At 39.5% G+C, this 24544-nt stretch overlaps 1 protein-coding gene across 2 annotated transcripts; it reads left to right on the top strand.

Moving 5' to 3' along the window:
- Window positions 1-24544, top strand: LOC116932414 (protein vein). Of its 2 annotated transcripts, XM_045179481.1 has the most exons (7): window positions 4-2912; window positions 14831-14999; window positions 15126-15313; window positions 16653-16761; window positions 17005-17063; window positions 21039-21455; window positions 21552-24544. In XM_045179481.1, exons 1-6 carry the CDS (start codon window positions 1616-1618, stop codon window positions 21293-21295), a joined length of 2079 nt encoding a protein of 692 aa, XP_045035416.1. In that variant the 5' UTR covers window positions 4-1615; the 3' UTR covers window positions 21296-21455; window positions 21552-24544. The 2 variants fall into 2 exon arrangements, with proteins under 2 accessions (XP_045035417.1, XP_045035416.1); XM_045179482.1 differs by lacking the exons at window positions 21039-21455; window positions 21552-24544 and adding an exon at window positions 17920-18038 and having other exon boundaries at window positions 1-2912.

Genomic DNA, 24544 nt, shown 5'->3' with positions numbered 1-24544 from the left:
CAAAACAAAAAAAGGCCTGAAGCGCGGGAGAGAAAGAAAGAATTTTAAAAAATGTGTTTTTGGTGGTGGGAGGGTTTCGGTTTGGATTTGGTTTAAGGGCGGAGTTGTGCGCACCAGCCGTCCGACCGCCACCGTCGCGCCCGGGCCCTTTCTCTCTCTCTCTCTCTCTCTCTCTCTCTTTTTTTAAAACAAGCAGAGCTGAGAAGGCAGTTCTAGTGTGTGCAACTATAAGCAGAGCTTAAAAAGCACAGCGCGCGGCGCATAAGAAATATAGTCAAAGGCTCTGATGACCGGCCCGGCCATACAGCGTTAGACTGTCGAGACGAACGCAGTCGGAAGAACACGGAAGAGCCGGAGGTGGAAAGACATTTTTTTTTTTTTTTTGCGGGCCGGGGGAAAATTATTCGTTTTTGTAGAGAAACACACACGCAACACACGCACACACAGAGAGAGACAGAGAGAGAGAGAGTGAGAAATATATTATTATTTGTTTCTCTTCTCTGTTCGACTCGTTTGATTTCGTTTGGAAAGAAAACAAACAACAAAAAAAAGAAAAACGAAAAGGAAAAGGAAAGAAAAGGAGGTGGAAAGGGTTTCCTCAGTTCGTTCTGTTCGCATCGTTCAGTGAGTTTCAATTCAACGACAACAATTGATTATTTCGTTGAACATTTCCTTGTCGTATTGAATGAAACGAGTTTGATTGTTTCTATCGTGTGTCGTCGCCAGCACCTTCCTAGTCCGCTATGGAATAAAACGAAACGAAACCAAAACCCAACAATTTTGAATTCACGAATTTAAAGTGGTCCGGAAGTTTTGAAAAAAACAAACACAAAAACTCTGAAGAATTAGTGCGATTGGTTCTCATCATTTCAATTTTTTTCGTTGTTGTTTTTGAAATCATCTCCAGTCCCAGTTTTTGTTGGTTTTTCTGTTTCGAAATTGAAGATGTCAAGACGGATTCTTTGAAAACAAAAAACAAAAAAAAACAAAAAATTCGAATCAAATTTGAAGTCAATGTAAACCCCCCCGTCTCGTCAGTTTCAAAAAGGAAAATATTTGACCGACAAAACTGGATTGGTTCGTTATCAAAGAAAACACGCGGAACTTGCTTTGGTGTGCAGACTTGATACAAAAAAACTGAATTTGAACTCGTGTAATTGTGCGTTCCGTGTCAATTCTCGGTGGGTGTGTTTTTTTTTGTTTTGTTTGGTGCTGTGTGAAAATTCTCGTTGTGTCGTTATTATCTCCCCCCCTTCTCTCTCGTTTTTTTTTTGTTTCATTTTTTTAATTGTCTATTTTTAATTACGTGAAAAGAAAAGAAAAAAAAAAGAAGTAGAGTGTAGTGTTTGAAGAAAAAAAAAAGAAGGAAAAAGAAAAAAAAAGAAAGAAAAAAAAGAAAAAGGAGTTGGAGCAAAAAAGGGGAGGGTGTTGCGCAACAGCCGCGGCCCGATCGGTTAGTGAGACGATGTAATCGTCTGGACGAGGATGTCACTGACGACGACGGACCAAAGAGTCAGTTGCCCGTCTCGTTCATCGGCTCCAGTTGTTCATCGGCCAGCAGTGGTGAAGACGACCTCGCCGGGCTTATGGCCTGCCAGCCGTCCGTCTTCGTGTTATGGCCGCCTGTGCGCCCGTTGTGTGCCGACCTGCGGCAGCAGTGTCTCTCGTCTCGGCCGTGATGGCATCCGTGATGGCATCCGTGACTGCCCTAATTGCCGACAAGAAAAGTGGTCAGTGTGTTCGCCGACTCGTGCATGCCCGTCGACCGCACAGGCCGGCCGGCCCATCCGACGACGACGGCCATCTCTTAAACAAGAGCAACAAGAGCAAGAGCAACGACAGTATGAATAATCGGATCGATTCGGTGATTGTGAGTGACACGGGACCTCCTTTCGCTCCCGCTCCCGCCCCTCCCACCGCGTCTGCCAGCCGCTGGACTGAAGAGGTGAGTGCTCGTTCGAATGCATCATCTTTGCGCGGCTGGACGAAGAAGATGACGGCCGATGGAGGCCACCAGTTTTGCGGTCGGCGTCCCGACCGACACAACGTCCGCGGTCACAGCCAACGGCAGCGGCCGCACGGCTGGCTGCTGCCCGTCCTCGTCCTTTCGATCGTCTTGTCGGCCCTGCCAAACAGTTGCTCGTCGGCCGCGTCCATCCATCACCACCACCAACAACAGCAGCAGAAGCAGCAACAACAGCAGCAACAACAAGAGCAGAGCGTCGCTGTGCCCGGTGCTCGCAGTCGGCTCTCATCGGGACGCCAACGTCCGCCGACGATATCGCGGACTGCAATGTCGTCGTCCAACGTCCTCTCGCAATGCCCGTGGATGCAATGGGAACCTCAGCCGGCCGTTGGCCACGTCAGTCCAGCGGCGGCTGCAGCTTACGAGGCGGACGTGGCCGGCACGAGGGCCTACATGGCGCCCGTAGTGTTCGAAGGCAAAGCGCGTTCGAGGAGTGACGGTCCCGTTTATCGCGTCACGTTCGACGTCGTCACAGTGTACAAAGGTGAAGTGGCCCTGGCCGGCTCTCAAGTGCGCTTAGAATTCAAAAGCGGCGCCACGCCGGCGCACCGATCGGCCGTTGGCGGCCCTTCGAAACATTTGCGCTCGCTCAGCCGCAATTCGGCCACGACCCGTTCGCGGACCTTGTCGGCCGCACGTCGCGCCAGTGACGTCGCCAGTGGTGCTAGTGGTCAGCGTCGACGTCAACAGGCTGGCCAGCATCATCGCCGACATCAGCACCACAGCGCGCGCCAGTGTCTAGTGACGGCCGAGATTCGGACGGGCCGTCGCTACCTGGTCTTCGCCGCTCATTGGGGACCCAACAATTTCACGGCCTTCGGATCGCCGTTGGTGCACACCAAGAAGAGTCTCAAAGACGTGCGCTCGACGCTCTGCCCGCGCTGCGGTGAGTCATTTTTCAAATTTTTCAATTATTATTAATTATTATTATTATTCAATAGTGTTTGCACGGTGGGGGGGGGTTAGCAACGTATTTCATGAATATTCATATTTTCATTCATTTTTTGATTTTTTTCGGGGCCCAAGGTTTTTCAATTGAATTCGACTGGGCCGCGTCTTTAGTCGAGTTATATTAGTCAGACTATATACTGTTGTTGTAGGTGTGTGTGTGTGTGTGTGTGTATTTTTATTTTTGCCATTGGTGACAACGTCTGCACTGAGGAAAGCAGCATCTGGCTCGGCTCTTTTTTCAACGCAAAGAAAAAACAATTTATTTTGGGATCTCTCCTCTTTGCTCTAAAGCCAAGGGCTCGTTTGCACGCCCTCCTTCAACACACACAGACACACACACACACAGAGAGAAAGAAAAAGGAGGGCCTTGTTGTTTCTTTCACTGCGAACAACTCAGTCACTTCTCCTTTTTTTTCTCTCTTTCGGTCTCTCGGTCTCGTACGGATGTTATCTTCGTTTGGCAGCAAGCGGCAGCTGGAACTGTTTTGTAGGCAAACAAGCAACTTTTCTTTTAGAAATACATTTTTGTGTAAAAAAAAAGGAAAAAAGAAAATGACTCGGATGCATTGGCTCGTGCGCGCACACGTTCCGACCCTCCGTTTCTCACCCCATCTCGCAATGGTTTCCGACCAACAGTTTGGGTGGGTGTGGTCTGTTGTTTTTCTTTTTCAAGGGTGACACATTTTTTTTTTTAAGATCAAAAAGAAAAAAATCGTTTTTAACCTCTAACCCAATTCTAATCTCCTCTCGTTTCAAAGAGGTTCGAAGAGCGCGTCTTTTGCTTGCGCTGTTTCCCTTTAACTCAGGGCGGCGGGTGGTCTTTTGTACGTGTCCAACTGCGTCCACCACTTGAAGGTGCACGCAATCGAGTCCGAAGCGATAAGAAAAAAAAAAAAAAAGTTCAAGAGAAGCGCCGCCGCTTTAAGAAAAAGAAAGGGGTTCCACTCTCTTATTCTTTTGTTGAACGAAAAAAAAAACAAACAGGTGTGATGCAACTTTTGTTTTTTTCAATTTTGAATTCCCATCTCAAAGAGAGTGTGTGTAATATCGTGTGTGCGGTTGTTTGATTGGAGACGATATCGCGATCAAAAGTGGTTGGAACAGGTGCTCGATGGGTGGTCTTCACTACTTACGTTGTTTCAACTCGTTGAGACCAATCGCACACACGCGCAAACTTGAGGAGAAACATAATCAAGATCAAACATTTGTCTTATCGTTGTGTGTGTGTGTGTGTGTTTTGGGGTTTTTTTTTTCTTTCTTTTTCGACTGTTTGGTTGGTGTCGTGCATGTTTAACACGCACACACGTGTGTCGCATTGCAAAAGGCCATAGAAACGATGTGACAAACACGGCAAAACTCGTTTCTCATCTCTTTTTGCGGAGCTGATGACTTTTGCCCGCTGCCAGACCAGTACGCGTGTACCTAACAACGGGCATTTTCGATCATTGCAATCAAATAAATCAAATAAATCAAATAAAAAGATGTTGATTTTTAAGAGAAACAGATTGGATTCTAAATTTGGGGTTTTTTAAGTCTGGGCCTTTTTCATTATTCGACGGCATGTTCTGCCTCTTTGTGTGTGTGTGTGTGTGATTCAGTTTCGTGTGGAAAGTGGAGACAGCAATATACGAAAGAAACCCCTTTTGATTTTGATAACTGGGCCTCGTCAGCTGGCGTCAAGGTTCAATGCAAATGCAAGTCTTTTCTTATTTCCCCTCCCCCCGTTGTAACGTTAACCTAATAATAATGATATACGAATTCGTGAGAATTATGCGTCAGCTTTAAAATGAACTCGAAGAGAAAATTGAAAATTAAAAAATAGTGGAGGGGGGGGGGCGAGAAATAGAACAGATTCGTATCACCATTTCGTGTGTGTGTGTGTGTGTGTGTTTGACGCACACGTGTTTAACTTCCAATTGTCCAACTTTTCATTTTCACGCTCAAATTCCCGTTTTTTTTTTTTTTCCTTCTTTCCCCCCCTTTCCTGTTTGTGTGTGTGTGTGTGTTTCACCCGCAATTTTGAAATGTCTCCCACTGTCGCAAGAATTTTCTAGGGGACATCACGACAGCCACGATAACATCGGCTTGTCACATGCACGCAGAGTAGCCATTTGTTATTAAGTCGACTATTAATCAATCAGCTGATTCAATCAAAGAACGTCTTTAACTACAATCAACTCTCCCCTAAAATGAAAACTGCGTCCCTTTTCTTTCTTTCTTTTAGGGAAGGGGGGGATATCGAAGGGTTTCAAACACTTCCTGTGCCTTGTCACCTATTTCCAGGCGCGGCATGTGTGCCGATGGTCGTATAGGTTATCTCTTCATCGAACACCGTATGCACAGGTAAACAAAGTTAGAAAGGAACTCCCCCCCCCCTCCCGACAAAGAATTTTGTTTTCTTTCTTTTTCTTTTTTCCGGTCTCTCTCTGCAAATGACAGACAAACACAAAAAAGAAGCAAACACAAATGACGAGAAGAGAGAGAGGGGGGGGGGGGAAGGGATTGTATCGTAAAATAGAAGTTGCAGTCGACTGGAACGCTTTCTCTTGTAGTACAATAAAAAGCCTTGATGCTCAATGACCCCGCCCTGTTTGTCATCATCATTCCCCCCCCCCCCACACACACCTTTTGGATGTGTCCTCCATCAAAAATGAGCGCTAGAAAGAATTGAATAATATCTGACCTTAATTGAATTTCCTTTTTTCGTTCAGTAGCAGACGGCGAATAAAAATGTTTGTTTTTTGTTTTTTTTTTGAAATTTGAAAGGGAAAATTTCATTTTGAAACATTCAGTTGGTAGCCGCAAGTTATTGGAGAAAGCAACTGATGCTCAATTATAAGTGGGGCTCCATTGAGGACGTCGTGGTGATGGTCGTATCGGGCACAGGTGACCGCACCCGCCAATCAACGACGGTCTGGGCATCACGAATAGAAAAGTAGAGAAGAAAGACGGGCGGAAAAAAAAAAAGGAAAAAAGCCGCGACGGGAATTCCGCCAGAACTTCCGGTCTATTACGAAACAAAACAAAAAGAGGAAGTTTTCTTTACCTTTTCCCCTCATTTTCTCTTTGTCCATCCGTTCCGAAACGAAAGAGAATGACAGTCAGTTTTGGGAACTAGGCGCAACAAAATAGGTGTGTTTGAAATTCGCGCGCGCTCTACGGCATTGCCACGTTTTTGAATTTTTTTTTAAATTCATCCCCCCCTTTTTTGTTTTGTTTTCTCCGGTGGTTTAGAATCAAATTGGAATCATTTCGGTATGAACTGGAATTTGAAAAGAAGAGATGAGCGGGCGCGCACCACACACAGCCCGTCTGATTGTAATGATTACACAAGGTGGGCGGATGGGTTTGATACATATGTAACACACGAAAAAAAAAGGGGGGGGGGAACGAGAAAAACGTCACGACGCGGAACGAGGTTCTCTCACAGAATACGTCGGCCAAAACGGAAATAACAAATAAAAAGTAAAGTTGCGTCATATAATGAATGACGTGCGCAATCGAAACGGGTCCCACGTTTACAAAAGTCCATTTCTTTCAACAGCAACAAAATAAAATTTAAAAAAAGAACAGTGGGACGGCCTTTTGATTGATTGACTTTTGCAGCCGGATGAGATCAGCGCTAATTTTATTTTCATTTCTTTAAAAAAGAAATGAAAATGAAAATGAACCCAATCGAAACATCGATACGTATGGCAACGTATTAGCGCGTACCAGTTGACGTGTCCTACGAGCGTGCAACAACGCACTGAACGCAATCCTTTTCTTTTTCATTCCTTTTTTTAAATCTGAGAATTTCGTTTTCAAGGTTTCATCCGCCCTTGAAATTCAAAAGAACATCGGGGGGACATTTTTGTTTGTTTTGTTTTGTTTTCGGGCCCGTAAGAAATCATTTATTATTGTCGATTTCAAACCGAATGACAAATTCCGAATAATAAAACAAAAAAAAACAAATACACAAACTGTATACACCTTGAAAAAAAAAAAATTGCTCAAACAGTTTCGACTAAAGTCTGTTGATTAGTTTGATTTATTTCTATTTCTCTTTCGTTCTATTTTCTTTTCCCGATTGGTTGATTAATGCGGCCGCCCGGCTCGACATTGAAGTTCTCCCCCCCTCTCCTCTTCCTACCTTTTTCTTCTTCTTCTTCTTCTTCTTTCCTTTCTATATATTGACTTTGAAATTCCTCAACAACCTTTAAGAATTGTGTACAACAAAGCCGGTGTTCTTCTCTGCCTGCCCGCTTTTATTTCTTTCCGTCTGTTCGCCTCAAAAGCCGCGACCGGTGATAGCAGATGGACCCCATCCGTCAAGGGCTCTCTCTCTCTTTTTTCTCCCAACCGCTCCGCTCGTCAAGTCGTTGTCAAGGCGAAATCAGCCACACAATCTCCTCTTCTTCTTTTTATTTTCTTCACTTTTTTTTTAGAAGGTTAGAAAACAACAACAAGCAAAAAAGAAAAGAGAAAAAAAAGCTGGACATTTGCATGAGTCGTTTATTGTGTGTAATGGGAGTGTATAGTCGTAGTCATTGTCCTTTGCTGACTTGCGATGGGCGACGAGTCTGCAATTATTACGGCCGCTCTTTTGTAACAATAAAAAAGGAAAAAAAGGGGCCCAAAATGGAGGAAATGTTTCGTTTCCGTTTCTCTTGAAATCCACCGGCTCCTGTCTGCCAGTTTTGCCGCCGTTAACGAACGTCGCGTGTTGTGTGTTTAACAAGTTTTTTTCTTTTCACCCGCATGCGTCTCATTTTACATCTACATCCATTTTTGTTGTTCAGTTGTTGAAACGCCCCTTCCGTCTGCGGATGAATGGACTCGCCCCCCTTTCATTTTTCGTGTTTACCTTTTGCCTCCTGCCCTCCGCCATGGCCGACATTCTTGCAAGTGATTAGCGATTGGGTTACCCCGTATACTCACGACCGTATGTGTATATTCACATACGGACGATTGCCAAAAGGCATGACGTTCTTCGAAATTGTTCGTTTCCAATATCGATCGGTCACGGTTTAGTGGTTGATATCAAACCGCCGGGCCGGTTGCTCTGCTCTACACGATCATTCCCGTTTCGCTAGCTCTCCGGGAGTTGGGTCTATATTGCACGTTCTATTCTATACCCCTCCAGACACGGCAACCATTTTTTTGTTTTACATTTATTTAAACGCACACACGAGGAAACTTGGTCAAGAAACGCACTCACACGCGGCAGATGGTCTCCTTCGATAGCCTACGTGACTCTGCCCGCTATTCACGAAGAAACTCTTTTATTTAATTTTATTTTTTCCGTGCGGTTTTTTTTTTTTATTAAACAAAAATTTAATTATTGAAAAAATTTTTTTTAAAAATAGATAAGGAAGAATAGGATCGACATTTATTTTGACAAGAGCTTTTTTCAAATGCGAATATTTCGTCACATTTCTAAATTTAGAATCCGCCATTTTTCTTTCCCCCCTACCCCCAAAAAAAAAATAATAACTCGATTTGAGATAATGTCTAACAGCGAGTAGACTTACCAAATCCTCCCGCAAATGTAATACAATGTCTTCGTGAGTAAAAAAAAAAAAAAAAGCGATAAAATAAAAAGGTAGGGGAGGGGGGGAGGAAATGGAAGAGATACCACCGCCCTTGTAAGATGTCCCGTTCTTTCGTGATCGGGAGGCGGTCCGGTCGTGGGAGTGATCACCTCTACACACACACACACACACGTTTAAGACGAGACTCGTAGCTATCAATTGCATAATAAGAGTACCGAAAGTGCGACGTGCAGAGCAGCGTGAGTAGGGGTGGGGGGAACGTGAAGCGCGCGAGGTCGTTGATAACTCTATCACGCTCAATCGTTACCTTTCGATGCGGGCCAGGGTATTTTTTTGGTTTTGTTTATGAAACAATGAGGCAACGCAGCATTTTCTCTACAGCTGATAGAAACTGAACATTCCTGGATTCGTTGCGAGAGAGACACACTTATTTCTTAAAGGAGTCAGAGAGAGAGAGAGAGAGAGAAAATGAAAAGCAGAAGATGTCGATGGTGTTTTGGGCCGGTGAGTCTGGCCGTCTGAAAGATTGTAGAAAATGCGAAACTGAGTAGGTAAAGAAAAAAGGCAGAGAAACACGAAAAGAAAAGCAAAAGAAAAAGAGAAAAGAGAAGACAACAAATGAAAAATTGGTCAGAAATTCAACAGATGGAATCCAGTGGAATTTAAATGGAATTAAAGACATCTTTTGCTGCCAGTCAGTCAGTCAAGTCTTAGCTCGTTGTCTATTCTCTCTCTCTCTCTCTCTCTCTTTCTCGCTAGCTCCTCTCTGGTGGCCACTGCCGCCGTTTATATTGCATTCAACTCACGCGTGAATCTAAAAGAGATCCCGACGGCTGGCTGCTGCCAACCCGAAAGACAGACAGACAGAGAAGAGGACAGATATAATCCTTTCACGAAAGAATAAAGAAAACTAAAAAATCTTACACACACACACACACACACACGCTTCATCTTAACTCGCATAGGGTGATGTTCTCTATTTTCTCGTCCCTCTCCTCTATAATACTATACACACACACATTTGATTGTCTCCTTTCTTTTCGGTTTGCATTCAACGAGACTGACGCAAGTGGTCAAGGAATGTTCGTTTTTCCACAAAGGAAATCATTTCTTTTCTTCTTCTTGATTTTTGTTTTTTAAATGATGAGACACGCCAATGTTTCCATCGCTCAACTTTGCGCAGTTAATTTACCTATTTTTTTTTTGGGGGGGGTTGAGTGTGTAGAGAGAGAGAGAGAAAATATAAAACAAAAAAGAAAACAAGATTGGTCGCATTTTGATGGTTTGGCCTTTTCCATCGGTCGGATGGTTATCGCCCTAATCCAAGGTGACAGTTTGCCGCGCACGAAAACCGGCCGACGATGAATAAGAAGTTGGTCACCTGGTCACATTTGAAATTCTTTGGCAAAAAACAAACACACAAAACAATAGACAACAACTCTTGTATATTTTGTTTTTTTTTTTATGCTTAAAAAAAAACAAAAACGGTCGGGAATTTGAAACAATCGGGAAAAATTTGGATTTTGTTAGAACCCGAGTCGTCCCCCTCTTCTCTACGTTTACGCCTCAATCATCTGTCTAAACGTGAAAGAAAAAGGGTTAAAGGATGCTGCTGCAGTGCGGGTGGGCTGCGTGAGTGGGGCGCCCTTTTTGGCCGGCCCGAAAAAACAAAACAAAACAAAAAAAATCTTTTAAAATTAAAACAAAACAAAAAAAAGAGAAACAAATAAGAAGCAAAACGCAACCAACGAGCGATTCTATACACACACACACACACACATCTAAGCGCTTTATTTTATTCTTTTTTGAAACATGATCAATGATGAGGATGATAAAAGACTTTTACAACCCGAAGAAGACGAAGAAAAAGAAAAAAAAAAAGCGGCCACCTGTGCGCACCTGGTTTATATGTTTTATCCATTTTTCTTTTCTTTTTTTTTTCCCTTTATATTCGTGTGTGTGTGTGTGTGTGTCGTAGGTATGTGGATGGCTAGCGGGTTCTTCTCCTTGACCAGACTCTCTCTATAACCTAAACGTACGATTTATAAAATAATAATAATTTTGTTTTAGAGGAGAGAAAGAGTTTAGTTTTTCTTTTTTTTTTTTGCGCCATCCATCAAGGGGGATCGTAATCGAATCATTATCATCGGTAAAAAAAAACGGTTTCTTCTGGTCGTTTGGGGCAAGAAATAGTTGTGCCGATTTTGGGGGGGGGGGACTTTTATAGACCCCCGTATAAGCTTTTTAATTTCAGAAAAAAAACGGTCGGCGCATTTATTTCTTATGGTGGGATTCTCCCGATTTTTTTTTTTATTTCCTTCGTTCAAGTGCGGCACCCTGCCGCCGCCATCATGACCAAAAATTTGAATCAAAAAAGGAGGCAAGGGAGAAAAGGGGGGGGCTCCGGTGCATTCTTTTATTTTGTGTGTGTCTGTGTGTGTGTGTGTGTGTGTGAAAAGCTTTCTTTTAAGAGATGTCCATTTCAACAGTGTTTAACTTCTTCCTTCTTCTTTGCCGTTCGGTATATGCAAATGTTTCGACATCTAATGCCCCAGAGCCAATAAACAAAAAACGGGTGGGGTGGGGGGGGGGGATTGAAAAGAAGCGAATATAAGAAAGAACAACAACAACAAATAAAACATTTGTCCAAATTTTAAGTTGACAAAAACAAACAAAAAAAACAAAAACAATTTAGAAACATTAGCCAAAGTTGATTGTGTTAGTTGACATTAGCCCTAAAGAGAGGAAGAAAATGAGCGTCTAATCAAGTTCGTTGAGTCCGTTGTTTGAAATGAAGAAACAACAAAGGAATGTTAATAGACGAAGCCAATGTCACATGTTTCTATTTCTACATTTTTTTTTTTTTTTTTTCATTTCTGGGATGGTGGTGGTGGACAGGGAAAGGTTATAATGAAGAAGAAAGAAATGAAAAGATGATTGGAAAATGGTTGGCATTCGCTTCTTCCCTGGAACATCTTTTGGCTTCTAGCCCATCAGAATAGGCCACTGAAAAATTCTTTCCCGTTGTGTGTTCCAGACCCTTTTTTTCCTTTTAGTATATTTAGAGCATTTATTTTTATTCGTTATTTTTTTTTTAAGATTTTAAGCAAAACAAAAAAAAAAAAAAACAGTATGGCACCCCGACTGTAACCGTGTCATTCCACGATGTGTGCGCACATATTTTTCGAAAGGTAAAACAAAAAAAAACAAAAGGCATAGCTGAAGAATTTTTTTTTTTTTAAACCAGGCTGACGTTCTTTTTCTTAATGAAATTCCTGAAACTGTAAAATAGGTCATCGATTGCAACGAGATATTTCAACTGTGCGATGGGCATTCGAATATTTTCGAGACGTTCAACATTTTTCAATTTTTTCTTCTGAAATGAACAAGTTTCTTTTTTTTTTTTTCAAATATATTTTCAAACTAATAAAAAATCATTTGATTTTAAGGAGAGCAGCAAAATTTTAAGTTCGGCAGCCGTGCGGTTTTTTTCGTCCAGCCCCCGGGAACGTTCGGTTTTTTGCGGGAGGACTGGGCGTGTGTGTTATCGTCGTTATGTCTGCTCTTTTTATTTATTTTTTTTTTTCGGGGAAATGAGGGTGGGGTGGGAAGACATAAGAAGTTTTATCCCCCCCCCCCCCTTCTCCTCCTCCTTCCCAAGAAAAAAAAAAGAAAGACGCTGCCAGACTGCTTGGCTGCTCCGAGTGGCCTTGGGCGATCTTCGTGTATACACACTTTTTTTGTGGAGGGGGGGTTCGTGCGTGAGTGTGTCCGCGTTGCGTTTTTTTTTTTTTCGGCCTCCCGGTTTCTCCCACCCATTTGCCCACCTCTTGTGTGTGTGTGTGATACACACGCGACGACTGATGGTCAACTATGAAGTATAAACGATAGTCTGGTCAGCGGGTATATATATATATAGTACACACACACACACACACACGCACGCACAGGCCAAAAGAGAGAGAGTTTGCTGATGCGTAGCGGCTACTTTCGACCTTCTTCTCCCGCGGCTGCGTCTCTTTTTTTTTCTTTTCTTTTTTCAACAAGAGTTGAATTTGAAAACGTGGTATGGATAACGCCTTTTGCTCGGTGTGTCTTCCTTTTTTTTTTTTTTTCCCGCGGTCATTTCACGAACGAAGCCTCGTCCCAATGTTGCACGGCAACGATTATTGAAAGTGAGCGGTTTCCCCCCCTTCCTCCTGACTTTCGTGCGATGTGGCACGGCCACTAACATGGCCTCCAACCAAAAATGTTTAATTTGTCCACTGTCGTGAAAGAAAAAAAAACCATCGGCCACAAAACTCGTAAGAACTCGCACACACTGGTACGTTGTGTGTGTGTGTGTGTGTGTGTCTTTTAAGGAGAGAAAAAGATATTGGAGTAGATTTTGCTGTTGAAACAGCTCATTATCTCAAAGTCTGTCTGTGTCTGTGCGTGTGTGTGGGACACACACACACCCAGAGGGGGTGGCTCCGGAAGTGGGAGAGCTTCGCACGCCAGACAGAGTGAAAAAGAAAAAAATTCGAAGCTTAATGCGAACGAAAACATTTTTTTGTTTTGTTTTTTTTTTTTTGTTATTTGGAAAGAATGAAAAAAAAAATTTTAAATTCGTTGAATTTTTGATTGAGTTACATCATATTTGGCTTTTCTTGCCAGAAGTGGCGGTGAATTGCGTCAGGTGACGAGGACGAAATTGGAATAGAAAAATAATAATCAAATCAAATCAAAAACTCTTTTTTTTTCAATCGCATTTTTGTGGTTTTCGTTCCCTTGGAATGGAGACGGCCAGACAAACAACTGGGCCAGGAAGCCTGCAGCAGTGTCGACCACCAAAAGGAAAAGAAATAGATAATAATAATAGTAATATAGAGTCGTCACAACATCAAGTCATCCATCGTTCATTTTTTTTCTTTTTTTCATGGGGGAGGGTTTTTAACCGAAAAAAAAAATAATGTTTAAATTGGACTTTCTGTTGCCTTTAAGCAAAGAATTCAGAAGAAAAATTTCTATTACAAAAGGATAAGGGATTACGTATATCGGAAATCTTACGTCGTGGTCGATTATCTAAGTGAAGAAACAAAAAATGGGGGGAAGAAGTCGGAAAAAAAATTAATTATTCTGATATTTTTAGCTCTGAAAAAACAAAACAAAAGGTAAGCAGGTATATATCTAACCTATCAGCGTTAACGGAATTTTCCCTTAAAACAAAAAACAAAAAATGAAATCAATTAAAAGGCTTTTAATAGAAATCGGATTTTTGAAAATTCTCTCCCTTTAAACAAAAAATAATAACAATCGGCGGCTAACGAAAAGAGAAAATTCCCATCAAAAGAGGAGTTCAATTATCATACCTTTATGCATTCATTATTGATATTTCCCTAATCTGTCCTACATACACAGGTATACAACCCTTCAAGACGCGTTTCACGAGGGTAGATTGCCCCACTCAGTCCCAAATGAATCCCATTCTTTACCTAAATGCAAACTATTTATTATAATAATAACGGACGTCTACGACATTCTACTGCCCTTGCATAACAAGAACTTAAACAAACGAAATCATTCATTTTGATTCGCAAGAAATTCACGCGAAAAATAACATATCAATGACGCCGTGTATAGGGCCGATAGCTAATGCAACATGATATGTGCACACACACACACAAAAGATGGCGGCAAAAGGTAGTCCTGCTGAATTAGCGTTAATGACTACACGATCCTAAATTTGTTGGATTCGAAGAAAACTCTCTGACCAGGGACCGCATTTTTAAAGAAAAAGGAAAAAAGGCCGCCATTTTCTTTTCAGTTTATCTGATGATGTCAATTTCACTTTCTATATGTGTGCGCTGTCGGGACGCATCACGACAGTTTGTGTGTCGTTTCAAATTTTGATATTTCATTGATTTAACGCATTTTTATGTGCTAGGCTACCATATGTGGGGTGAGCGAGAGGTAGTTTCGATCACGCGTCATCATATACAATTTTCTTCTTCTCTTTTGCACGCAAAGCTTCAAAACCCGAAAGAAAATAAACCTGTCCACCACTTTCTTGCCAACTTTTTTGTTTTTTTCTGTCCTCTTTTTTTTTTTCTTTTTGAAGATATTTCGATCGTTTCCCGATAGAATGTTTTTGTCCGAAAAACAAAACAAAACAATAAGAAGTCGTTCCAGGAATTGAATTTTTTTTTTTTGCCACATATAGTTCTGTCAAAAACGTTCCATCTTGTACATGTAATCATTCATGGAATTGTATTGAGTTATTGCAAGAAAACAATTGAATTTGAATGTGTTTTTTTTTTCTTTTTTTTTTTTTGAACAGCACGGTCTCCAGTAGCGTACGGACTGGAAGAATCGGTGACGGTGAAGAAACAGCAAAGACTCGTGCTACGTTGCCGGACAAGAGGTAATCCAGTGCCGGCCGTCGTCTGGTACAAAGACGGCAAACCGTTGAACGCGGCAAGTAAACGCGTCCGCATTAAAACGAAAAGGTAATTAAAATCAATGACTTCCTCATAAAAGGCTTCCCATTTCCTTTTTTTTTTGCATATTCAATTATGTATGCAAATTTTTAAAAAATTATTCAAATTTTGAATTTAAAAACAAAAAACAAAAAGACGTCGATCGACGCTGAGGATCCGTTGCGTCAAGGAGGAAGACGCTGGATTGTACGAGTGTCGTCCAAATAACGTGATTGGCTCCGGTACGGCTTCACGATCCAAAGTCACAGTCGTCAAAGTCACTGCCAGCCCGTCGTCTGATTTGACATCGAAACTGACGGGCACCAACCTGAGGCCAGCCAACGGTAAAAACGTTTAACTACTACCCCCCCCTTCCCTCCGAAAACACTTGATCACATCGCTACACTACACACACACACACGAAACATGTCCCCACCCCCCGTTGGGTGTTCAATGGAAAGAGATAAATCCAAAATGGAATTAATAGGATAATGGTCTGCCTACATTCAAATGAAATGTACATATTAAAAGAAGCCTTCCAAAATAAAAAAAAAAAAGGGATTCGGGAAGAATGTAGGACTCTCTCGGTGTGTGTCTATCATTCGTGCGTGAATGCGTGTGGGATCTTTTTTTAAATGCCGGTCGCGCTGGGACGCATATTGACAAGTACGCGACTCTTCTATCGTCTTGAAAAGAAACTTGAAAAAGAAAAAAGCAAAAAGAAAAAAGCTGGGCCCGAATAACTGAACGCAGTCAGCTGCTGATCATCTGCTGGAACTTCCATCAGCTAGAAAGGGCCACACACACACACACACACAACAAATTGTAGACGGATTGATGCTGACCGAAAGAGGAAGAGAGTAATGGCGTCGGCCGGACCCGATTAATGGGCCCATGTCAACCTCTCCATTGCTCTTTCGTGTGTGTGTGTGTGTGTGTAGCTCTCTCTGTTGTGTGCGTGCAACAGTGGGACCCCCCCCCTCTCCCAAAAAAAAAGCCCCTTCATGGACAAGATTCCTCTCTCTCTCTCTCTCACTCTGATTATTCGAGTGTTGACATTCAAAGGCGGTCCGTCGTTCGTTTGACCCACTGAATCCTTATTCAGACTCCTTTTTATTTTATTTTTTTGTTTTTGATTTCTTAAAATTCTCTTTCTCGTCGCTTCTTGTGTACACCGGCGCCGACACACAGGCCGCCCCCGGGGCGATTGTCATCATCACCAATCGCTTTTTGAAAAAAAAAAAAAAAGGAAAAATCAAATAGAAATTGAAACTTTGGGATGCGTTTTTATTAAAAAAAAAAAAAAATCTTAAACTCAAACTAAAAAAGAAGCAGCAACAGCAGGTGATCTATAAATTTCTGGAGGCGGCCACTGCGGCACCACCCAAACTTGGGTGGTCGCCTAATATGTCAAATGGGAAACCGATGGAGAGAGAGAGAGAGAAACAGGTTGTTGCAGCTGCACGAAAAGAGTCTGCATCGGGAATCTGTTAAAGATGGGCCAACGTCTTTGCCCATTTGTGAGAGCGCAAAACATTTTTAGAATAAGGATCCTTGTTTTCGATGTTGGCCCCCTTTTTATTTTTTGATTCGCTCTGGGAAGAGGTGGGGGTTCCTGGAAGGCAATTAAACAAATTGGTTTTGAATCGATGCATTGATGTTTTGTTTTGTTGTTGATAATAGGATCGTCGTCCCTTTGGCCGCTGATCGCATTGCCCTGCCCGATCGACTCGTTTTGCCTCAACGGCGGCACGTGCAAATATTACGAAGCTGTCGGCGAACTCGTCTGCCAGTATGTAACATTTCTTTCTTGTTTGCCTTCGCTACGTGGTTTTCATTCGACTTGATTCGAGAGAATGAAAAACACAAAACAAAAGAATCACGACATTGCACAAATTCATTTTTTTTTTTTTTTTGTTTTGTCTTCGTCTTGGCCTCCAATCTCTTGGATGGAACAAACAAAAAATCCATGGCATTGATTTGATTTTAAAATTTTTTGATTTGGTTTAACGTCTCTTCCTTTTTTAAACTACAGGTGTGCCGAGGGCTACAAGGGCCAGCGCTGCGAAAACAAGGACATTTACAATTTAGGAAGTAAGTCGTCCGTTTGGGCCTTTTAAAACCAAAAAAAAAAAAAAATGCAACCCAGTCGTCCATGTTCACTATTTATATCTATATATTTTTTTTTCTCTCTTATATAAGAACGGGGCGTGTTATTATTACCTATTTGTAAAAACGAAAAAAAAAAAAAAAAAATTGGTGCCAGTGTCGCATTCATTTTAGTGCCATAAAGAAATTAAGATTTCAAAAAAAAATAATAAATAAATAAATAAATAAATAAATATTTCCTTTCGTAACTAGACTATGGAGCAGACATTGGCCGTGTTGTCTGGTCGTAGACTTATATAGAGGGCGAAATGACGTCACGATTTCAAGGAGCTAGTTGCGTGTGTCTGGGTCGGACAATCGCACAATCGGGGGGTGGGTGGGTAAATGTCGAGTTGTTTTTCTATTAGTAGTCAATTCACCTGCGCTGTATCATTTGAAAGTTCATTTTTACCTGCCGCGCTCTCCGATTTCGTTCGTGTATCTTCGTAGAAAAGGGACGATTTTTTTTTTTTCGTTAATTATTATTATTTTTAAAAAATATATTTTGGAATGAGGCTGCTCCCCCTTTCGTATAAAAGAGAAAAAAAAAAGAAATGCACGCTTTGATTTTTTATTTTATTTTATTTTATTTTTTTACATTTCACGCTATACTACACGGGATTATTGATTTACATGTTTTTTTTTTTTTTTTTTTTGCTTTTTAAAAATTCCCTGCATTTAGTACATCCCAATATATATTTGATAACAAAAAATAAAGATATATGTTACTTTTTAAAATGACAAAGAGTTAAAAAAAAACAAAAAAACCGAATCTAATGACATCCAAACTCTTGTGATTCAGCTGATACGTTGGGTGGTGTCGAAGCCGATATGCGGACGCTCGCCTTATATTTAGGCAAATGAGCTGCGTTCAAAAAAAAAAAACAATTTAAAAAGCCATCGACAAACGACTGAGAAAATTAAAAAAAAAAGACATGCAAATTTTTGCCAAACGAAAAAAAAAAAAAATAGAAAAAAAAAGGAAAAAAATAAAGAAAAAAAAAGAGACGTGCGAAAAAAAAATTTAATCATCGGTCATCAAAAATCATCACCAGTTTTTAGGTAATATACAAGACGGGCGCTGCGTGTTTGACACCCGCTTTTAATTTATTCAATTTGTTTGGAGTCGGGCATTTCATTTATTTTTTTTATATTTTTTTTTGCTTTAAATGTTTGATTTTTAATTGTTGCATTGCTTGTTTATTAATTTTCTAACCCTAACCGCTTGCCATTTTCTAAATTGTTTTTTCTTACAGCTTTTGTTTTTCTGATCTTTTCTGTTTTATTTTATTTTATTTCCATTTCTTTAATTTCTTTCTCTTCTTTTCTGTTTGTACATATATTCTTTAAAACTGGCTGATTGATGCACACGGCCAAGGTCCAAAAAGCCCAAGTCGCGTCTCTCTTCTTTTCTTTCTTTTTTTTTTTTTTTTTTATCGAACATTCTGATTAATAGTCTGGCGGCGTTTCCAAGTGCGTTCGTCTCCCGAAAACCCAAACAAAACTTTCGCCATTCTCTCTTTCGAAATATTTTAAGATAAAATTCACCATTTTTCATTCCCCCCAACCACACCCTACGATTATACGTATACGCTAAAACAATCATCGCGCATTTATAATTATTGACGTATAAATGAGCCGACCTCAGTGCTCAAATGACAATCACTTTGAGGGAGGGGCCTTGTTTCAGACACGCACACAACACGGAAGGTTACGTCTTAAGTTACGTCGTATGTATATATAGATGATGACGTGGTGATTATACAAGTTGATTAAGACAAAACAAAAATTAAGAAAAGAACAAACTCGGTGTTGACTCATCTTTTTTGTTGGCAGGGAGTGACAGCAAAAAGACAAAAAGTGTGTGACCTTTGCCTTTTTAATTGAATTTTGGTTTTTCCTTGATTATACCATCTTGTGGATGGTACTCGTCAATGCGTAACTAGTTTACCTTTTGTACTACTTACGGATGGACGATCATCAAACGCTCCAAATCCTCGGGTTCTTTCTTTTATCGTGAGTTGACATTGTCGTGGATTTGAAAACAAAAAAGCCAACCGAAGTTTAGGAATGTGTTTTTCAACAGTTAGATGCTTGTAATAACGACAAAAGTTTCTAGAAATTTGCGAACAGGATTCTAGCCAATCTGCTAAACGATGTATACGTACATGCAAATAAACAAAACGAATGGCAGTGGGATAGAACAGAAGTTCGTCGTCCATGTAAATTTTTCGAATTGATTCTTGCAATTCTTTTGAAAGCAAAATCATGTCGTATAGTTTTAGTTTCTGATCTAGAAATATCACACACCTTGACCCGGCTGCTCGAGTCCTTTTTTTGTTTTGTTTTTTCTAAGTTAATACATTTTAAATGCTTGTATATAATCTCTGTTTATAAAGTCAAGTCCTTTTCTCGCTCTGCTTGATATTTCACAGTTGCGCAAGACGACGGTTGTCATCATCCCCCGTCCAAAAGAAATCAACCACCGAACGACATTCTCACATTTCTCATTCCAGTCTCACCTTTTTTAATCCACGCACACATTAAAAACAACACAAAGAAAAAAGGGTCCTCAAAACGTCTCCTATCGAGATAACTTGAATGCATGTTAAGAAGGCTTTCATTATTTTTTAAATGTCCAAGTTTTCTGTCTTCTTTGACATCTATACCGTGCAATAGCCATTAAAATTATGCTCTACTAAATCGGGGGGTGGGGAAAGAACATAACCTGATCGGCTTCTTTTGACTCGTCGAACTTTCTACAAACATCTCCCAATCAAAAAGTTTTTAGTTTTTTTCCCAAATTTCGGTAGTTCCTTATATAGAGCAGCGTGATGACGAAGAACGACTGCCGGTCGCGCTAATGCCTATTTACCAAGTCGTTGTTGTCTTGACACGGAATATTAAGTCCCGTGCTGCTGTGCTGTAACAAATCGCCGTAATACATTTGTGCATCTTGATATCATCCAACATAATATACAGCAGGTTTATATTATGATAGAAAGGTAGAGTTCAAAGGTAGGGGGGGGGGGAAAGGAGGACATTTGACTTACGTAATGAAGCTTACACACAACTTAGAAGAGACCACAAAATAATAATAAGGGACCTCAGGAATGTTGAGCGGCACACATCTGTCTATGACAAAACCTGAAATGTCATCCTGTAAAATGTCGGGGCAAAGAAAATTTATATCTTTTTTCTCGTCAAGTTTGGCATTTGTTTTTTTTGTTTTTTTGTTTTGTTTTTTAAAGCGTGCATTTAAACAAAACAAAAAATGATGACGGGTGTTTCCATTTGGCAATAACAGGCAACAGCCATCTTGCCTATTTGTTTCCCCCTTTTTTTTATGTATGCAGAGCAGTTTACACGTAAACACATACAGGCAACATATTTTAGTTTTATTTTGTTTATATGATCTATTCTTTTCCTCTGTGGAATCTCTCCCTTTTCTCTGTACATTGTCTTTTCGATCTCTTTTTCTTGTTCTTTTTTTTTTTTTTTTTTCAAAAATTGTCTCGACATTAAACAAACAAGTAAAAAAAAATAATTTAAACGACAAAAATGTGACGACTTTTTCTTTTACAAAACAAAACAAAACAAAATTCCGATAGTTGAAACAAAAAAAAAATGTAACTTTGTTTTCTGCTTTCATAATAACGTTTAGTTGTTTGTTTGATACATATAACCGGTTTGTCCTACATAGTTGATCTCTCCTTCTCTTAATGACCTAATATCAATAATCCAGCAATTCTACACACACACACACACACAAACACACACACCGTACATTGTAAATTAATCCAGTTTTAACCCATTGGCTTTAGTGGAAATTCTTCTATTATTATTATTATTATTATTAATTTTTTTAAATTGAAAATATTTTTTGTTGATTTCATGATTTCATTGTTTCGATTGGGTTAGAGGGTGGCAAGTGCAGAGGAGCAGGAGGCAGAATGATGGGAACGAAATGCGTGCCGACATACAATGGCGGCGCCGGAATAGCGGCAGGCGGAACGTCGGGCTCGTTATTGGGTCCAACAGCAGCGGCCGGCTGGGCAGCAGTGCCCAATTCAAACAATCAACTCACCTGGTGGCACTGGATTCAAGCATCGGGCAAAATCGCCGGAATCGACGATGAAGACGATCAAAATTGCGGAGCAGATGACGACGACGATTAAACAAAACAATATGAATGTCTTCTTCCTATTTACTCGTTTTGATTGTTCATTTTTTAACTCTCTCACTGGAACGGAAAAACAAACAAACAAACAAATGTTTTATATTCTCCATCTTGAAGAACACAGCTGATTCCATCGTCGCGTTCGGGATCAATCAACGGTAAACTGATTTGCATTATTTTTTTTTTCCAAGACGAAAACGAATGTTCCAGGATGTGTTTTCACTCAATTGTTTTCTTTTCTTTCTAATTGACAGGTATTTTGGATGCCAGTCCGCAGAAGCGCTGCAAATTTTAGGATGTCTTTGTTGTTTTTTTAGATGTTTCATTTCTTTGAATCAGGCAATGCTGGAACGAATTTCAAGATGATGTTGTATAGTCAGTCAAAAAAGAAAAGTTCGTTCAACATCCAAGTGTTTTTTTAGTGACGATAGAAAGCCATTTCAGTGAAGAACAGAAAAACACGATGAGACAAACAACGGTGAGCTGATGTTCTTTTTTTTTTTTCCGGTGTGTGTATAGTTTGACATGATGTCTATACCCATAATGTTTATTTAGAACCAGTTTATTATTATCTATCGGAAACTTGTACACTCCCCATTCTTTGAAAAACATCCCAATGATTTCGAAAAGATTGCTATACTCCTATTATACCCCAGATTTAGTTTTTTGTTCTCGTTTTAATCAAACCAGAAAGCCCCCCAAACTTTTAAATATTTTTTTTCTTTCTGGATATTTAAATGTTGCTATCCCCCCCCGAAATTGTTTTTAAAAGCCAATTTTTGGGCCTCTCCCTCTTTTTTTTTCTAAAAAAGGAAACAGATAGGAAAAAACAGAAAAGAATTTTGTATCGAGATGTCATTAAAAGTTATCCCATATTTAAAAATGATGCCCCAAAAGGGGGGAAAAAAAATACCAACATTTTTTTTTCTCTCCCTGTCTTTTTTTTTTTTACATAGTGCTCTGCTTTTTTCAATGTGCTGATCCACCTGTCTGTAACCGCCAGCGGCAGCTTTTTACTTCCCCATTTTTTTTTTGCACCCTTTTCCTCTGATTATGCAAAGTCGTTAATGAGTAAGGGTATTTAAAAAAAAACAAAAAAACTATGATGTAAGCAGTAAAAGAAACCAGACCAGACGAAATCAAAAAAGAAAAAAAAAATAATAATTAAAAAAAAATTGCGAAATAGGATTTTTTTTTTGGAAAGTCATAGAGGCTGATTGTTTTTTTACAAATTTTTTGTTTGAATTTATTAATGTAATATATATATACTATATATATAGTACTTAAGTTTTTTTTTGCGTGTATCCTTTTTTTACACGCAATTTGACATAAAAAAAAGGTAAAATAAAATAAAATATTTACTTATCCACCACACGCCCCTATCCCGGACGGTGTTTGTTTTTTAAGTTTACATATAGAGATCGAGGAGTGTGTTGACGTTATTTTTTGTTATTTTTTTTTTCATACTCCCCCTTCCTCGAAATTATTGCGCTTTTTAATCCCACGGAATTTTTTCTTGTTGCAATCCAGAAAAAAAAGCGTTTTTTTTTCTATGTGTGTAATCAATTGTATAAAACTGAGAAGAAGAAAGAAAAAAAAAAGGAAACAAAAGAAAGAAAGCCAACGACAAAGAAGAAGGAAAAAAAAAAAAAAAGAATAACGAAATTGGGGTTATCACCTTTTGTTTGTTTGTTACTTTACTTTCTTCTGTTTTCTTTTGAAAGGAAGGCTTTTAAAAGTAAAGAACATGAGGACACAATCTTCAATTGTTTTATTCGCATTGTTATTTCTCCCATTCTCTCTTGACTTGTGTGTGTGTGTGTGTGTGCGTCGTGTCGTTTGCGGGCGTGTCAAGAGTTAACTCTCGTGTATAGTCAAAACAATGGCGGCTCTTTTTTTTTTCTTAATATCCATACATATTTTGCTTTTTATAATTTGATATGATATGTATAGATAAACGCTATATATCTATCTTTATCCATCTGAAAAAGCAAAGCTCTTCAGCGCCCCCCCCCCTGTCTTTTGCTCGTTGTTTATTCGTGAACGCTGTTTGTTTTTTTGTTTTTTATATTTTCACGATTCCAACAATAAGGTGACGACACACAATTTTAGCAATAGAATTATATAGCGAACGCTACCAAACCAAATCCAATCCACCACCAGATAACTGATGTTCCATGTCTTTTTGATTTTTGCTTTTTTTTTTTTTTCGGTCGCCGTTGGCCAATGTCACACGACAGTACGACACACACACACACATCACACACACACGCACGCACGTATATATGTATAAATATTAGCGCTTCAAATGTTACTATACACGTCACACGAATTTGAAAAGCAATTGCTAAGAATAAATCAGTAAAAATGTTTAAAATAAAAAAAGAAGGAAGAAAAATGAATAATTAAAAAAAATAATAATAATAATAATGTCCAATATGCCAACGCAATCAAAATCCGAAACACTCCTGGAAAAAAAAAAATTATTGAGCCGTTTTTAAAATCATCGGTGATCATATGAATATATAACAAAAATCACAGCGACATCTAATACAGTTAACTTTTCCCCAAACGAAAATCTAATCGTATTACCCAAACACACACACACACACACACACACATGCAATAACAATTTACTAATATAACCCTTCGCAGTTTATTTTATTTTATTTTTTTCTTTACAGGGTTTCGATGATTTTTAAGTCTTTTTCCTTTTTGTAAGCAAACATGTATACATCTTTATTCGCATATTCGTTTGATTTTTTTTTTATAATTACGTTTACACAAATAACTGTGTATAGATTCTCTTGACGTTTGCGTTTTTTTTTCAGTTATCGTGAACATTTTTTTCCCTTGTTTTTTAAATCACCGTTTTCTTGTCGTTGATTATTTGATGTTGTCCAACCAAAAAAAAAAAAACGAAACAATAATAATTAAAAAAAAAAAAGAAACAATATGTTGTTCTTCTTTTAATTATCTTCATCGTCTATATTTCACATATAATTAGGCTTAACTTTTTCCTTCTTGTTCTTCCCCGAACCTTTTTTTTTTTATTTTTAAAGAAAAAAAAGAAAATGTTTTTGTTGCATTGTTTGTGACTCGATATAAATATATATATACTTGCTGCGCCCTCTCTATTATATATATATATATATATATACAAACAACTACGCACACCAAATGATTGTAAATATACTCTAGTGACAGTATTTACCAATGCGGATACACTTGATTATCTTTTTTTTTA

This window comes from Daphnia magna, linkage group LG10 (genome assembly GCF_020631705.1).
Source record: "Daphnia magna isolate NIES linkage group LG10, ASM2063170v1.1, whole genome shotgun sequence".
In the NCBI taxonomy this organism is placed as follows: Eukaryota; Metazoa; Arthropoda; class Branchiopoda; order Diplostraca; family Daphniidae; genus Daphnia; species Daphnia magna.
Note: the sequence above shows the minus strand (reverse complement) of the source record. Positions and strands in the feature narration are given on the sequence as shown.

Bases quoted from the DNA above. Each gene is read 5' to 3' on its own strand.
- LOC116932414 (XM_045179481.1), top strand. From the start codon at position 1,616: ATGGCCGCCTGTGCGCCCGTTGTGTGCCGACCTGCGGCAGCAGTGTCT. The intron at 2,913-14,830 runs GTGAGTCATTTT...TTTTTTGAACAG, and splicing joins GACGCTCTGCCCGCGCTGCG to CACGGTCTCCAGTAGCGTAC. The intron at 15,314-16,652 runs GTAAAAACGTTT...TGTTGATAATAG, and splicing joins CAACCTGAGGCCAGCCAACG to GATCGTCGTCCCTTTGGCCG.